The 3,057-nt window shown below is 43.6% G+C and overlaps 1 protein-coding gene across 1 annotated transcript; it reads left to right on the top strand.

The window, feature by feature from the left end:
* The first annotated feature begins 211 nt into the window (after positions 1 to 211).
* On the top strand, positions 212 to 1,261 carry LOC144275031 (olfactory receptor 10A7-like). Its single transcript, XM_077834115.1, has one exon. The coding sequence runs from the start codon at positions 212 to 214 to the stop codon at positions 1,259 to 1,261; it is 1,050 nt and encodes a 349-aa protein (XP_077690241.1).
* Positions 1,262 to 3,057: the final 1,796 nt, after the last annotated feature.

Below are 3,057 nucleotides of genomic sequence, written 5' to 3'. Positions count from 1 at the left end.
TAATCAGTTGTGCCAACCTCCATCCCCAAATGGTCCCTTTTGGTCTTAAATCTAAGAATCAATTAATGAAAAAAATTGGGGTATGGGGCAGAAGAGGGGCAAGTTAACTGGGTGACAGCTCTTTGGGGTGTGGGGAATCTCTCTGAAGTGAAGAAGTTTCTCTGTTGTGAGAGAATATAAACCCAGCTCTCAGTTTGCAGTGGGAACTCTTATGGGATCAAAAGATGGAAATCTATCTAATTTCATGGTCCAGCCAAATCTTTTGATGTTCATTACTTTTCACGATCACAGGATGCAGCTCATGGAGAAAGGAGATGTGGAAAATCAAACAGATGTGACAGAATTCATCCTCCTGGGGTTTGGGGATCTTCCTGAACTGCAGATCCTTCTCTTTCTGGTTTTCCTAGTGATCTATATTGGGACAATGGCAGGGAACTTCCTCATCATTGCTCTAGTTGTGACTGATCAGCACCTTCACACCCCCATGTACTTCTTCCTGGGGAACTTGTCCTGCCTGGAGACCTGCTACACTTCTGCCCTCCTGCCCAGGATGCTGGCCAGTCTCCTGACTGGGGACAGAACCATTTCTGTGGGGGGCTGCATGACACAGTTTTTTTTCTTTTGTTTTCTAACAACTACAGAGTGTTCTCTCCTGGCAGTGATGTCTTATGATCGGTATTTAGCCATATGCAAACCACTGCACTATGGAACCTGTATGAATGGCAAGTTGTGCCTCCAGCTAGCAGCTGGGTGTTGGATAAGTGGATTTCTACTTTGTACAATCATGATCTGTTTTATGTCACAATTAATTTTCTGTGGCCCCAATGTAATGGATCATTTCTTTTGTGATCTCATCCCAATGCTAAAGCTCTCCTGCAGTGACACCAGCCAGATTATGCTGGTTCTTTACATATTTACCTTCCCAGATGCAGTTTCCCCATTTCTATTAACCTTGACATCCTATGTTTGCATCGTTAGCACCATCCTGAGAATCCCTTCCACCACCGGGAGGCAAAAGGCCTTTTCCACTTGCTTCTCTCACCTCATTGTGGTAACACTTTTCTATGGGACCATAATGATTGTCTACTTGCTTCCGAAATCCAGCAACCTGAGAGCCCTGAACAAAGGGTTCTCTGTCTGCTACACAGTCCTGACTCCTCTGGCCAATCCCCTCATCTACAGCCTGAGAAACAGAGAGGTCAAGGAGGCCCTGAGAAAAGCTGTCAGGAAATGTCTGGCCCTCACAAAGAAGTCAGACTAGTTGAATGAAATGAGGATCAATCAATCTGGTTTCTACTGTGAAAGAAGGAGGGTCTAAGTGGGCCCTGATACAGAAATGCAGTGTACAAGAGATGTGTGTGCTTGTGCACACACACACACACACATATATATAAATTTAAGAGTGATACAGATGGTTGAATTTTTTCAGGGGGAGGAGGGGAGAGAAGATTTTGACTTTTATCAAAATAACTGAAACCTGAAAAATGATTTTTTTTTTTTTTTTGCTTTTTGGCAACTGACATCTGAAAACCTTCAGATGAAACTGTAAAATAAAAAATAATAAAAAAAAAAAGTCATGCACTGTTGTTGTGGCTGTGTTGGTCCCAGAATATTACAAAGACAAGCTGTGACCCTCTGTACCTCAAAATAGCACCCTGGACCCCCCTATTCACCACTGGGATAGGAGGGTGCTGTGTTTGGTACAAAGTATGCCTTGGGAGGGATCATTTGAGAAGTCTGGATCTGCTGAACATTAGTATCCTGTTGAATTGTGGGTACTATCATTGTATGTGATGTTATGAAGAATTGCTAAATGTGTTACTGAAATATAGTGAGGTTGGGAGATGGCCACAGTGGCCTTTCATAACAACAAAGGGGCACCCATCGCTGGCCAGACAGGCGTTGATGGCCCATCAAGAAGAATCCACTCTCCCAGAGACTCCTCAGAGGGCAGGTACACAATGGGTACTGCCCGACCCCACCTCACAGCAAAGATCTTTCTAGCACCTGGAGAGAAAGTATAAGGAGGGTCAATGACATCACCACTTGGCCTCTTTCCTCCACCATCTCAACACCTGGAAGATTGTCTGGAAGACAAAGACTTTGGACTGGGGAAGATTGGTCCCAGGCTGGGAAAGGATTCCAGCCTGTGTATAGAGAACTGTGAGCTGCCTGTAACATCTATTAGGGTGAGAAACTGTTTGATTCAAATCTTGCTTCATTTGTAGAATTTAGACTGCAAATTTATTTGTATTTCTTATGTAACCAACTCTGATCTCTATGCCTGCTTCTTATAATCACTTAAAATCTATCTTTCTGTAGTTAATAAATCGTTTTTATATTTTACCTAAAACAGTGTGGTTTTGGTTGAAGTGCTTGGGGAATCTCAGCTCAGCTTCAAAAGGGCTGTTGCACGTCTACTTTCATTTGTTGGCGTGGCCAACTAATTAATGAGCTTGTACTGTCCAAAGGAGTCTTGAGAAGTGTAAGACGGTATGTTTCTAGGGTGCAAGGCTGGGGTGATTGACTGGTGCCTCTCTCTGTATAATTCATGACTGGCTTGGAGAACATTCATGCAATTTAACTGGGTGTGGGTCTCCACAAGCTGATGGCTGAGTGATCACAGCACCTGGAGGGGTTTGCTGCTTATCACTGGCATACTATTGTGAGAGACAGCCCAGGCTGGAGAGTTAAGGGGACACAGAAGTCCCACAGCTCCAGGTTGTACCCCAGGGATCCCATCACACAAGGCGGGTGAGGTAATATCTTTTATTGGACCATCTTCTGCTGGTGAGAGACTCAAGCTTAGACAGAAGAGCTCTTCTTCAGGACTTGGAAATGTACTCAGTGTGTCAGCTAAATACAAGGTGGAACAGATTGTTTAACATAAGTAGTTAACATATTTCAAGGGACTGCTATAGAGTGATCTCTTGGTGAAAAGTGTTCACCCAAAGGTAATACAGTGTTTGTCTTTTATCATTTTTCTGTGTCAGTTCATTTGAGAGCATAGTGATTGTCTGGTTTCACCCACATAGCTGTTGTCTGGGCATTTGATTC

The sequence above is a fragment of the Eretmochelys imbricata genome, chromosome 14, assembly GCF_965152235.1.
Source record: "Eretmochelys imbricata isolate rEreImb1 chromosome 14, rEreImb1.hap1, whole genome shotgun sequence".
NCBI lineage: Eukaryota > Metazoa > Chordata > Testudines > Cheloniidae > Eretmochelys > Eretmochelys imbricata.
Note: the sequence above shows the minus strand (reverse complement) of the source record. Positions and strands in the feature narration are given on the sequence as shown.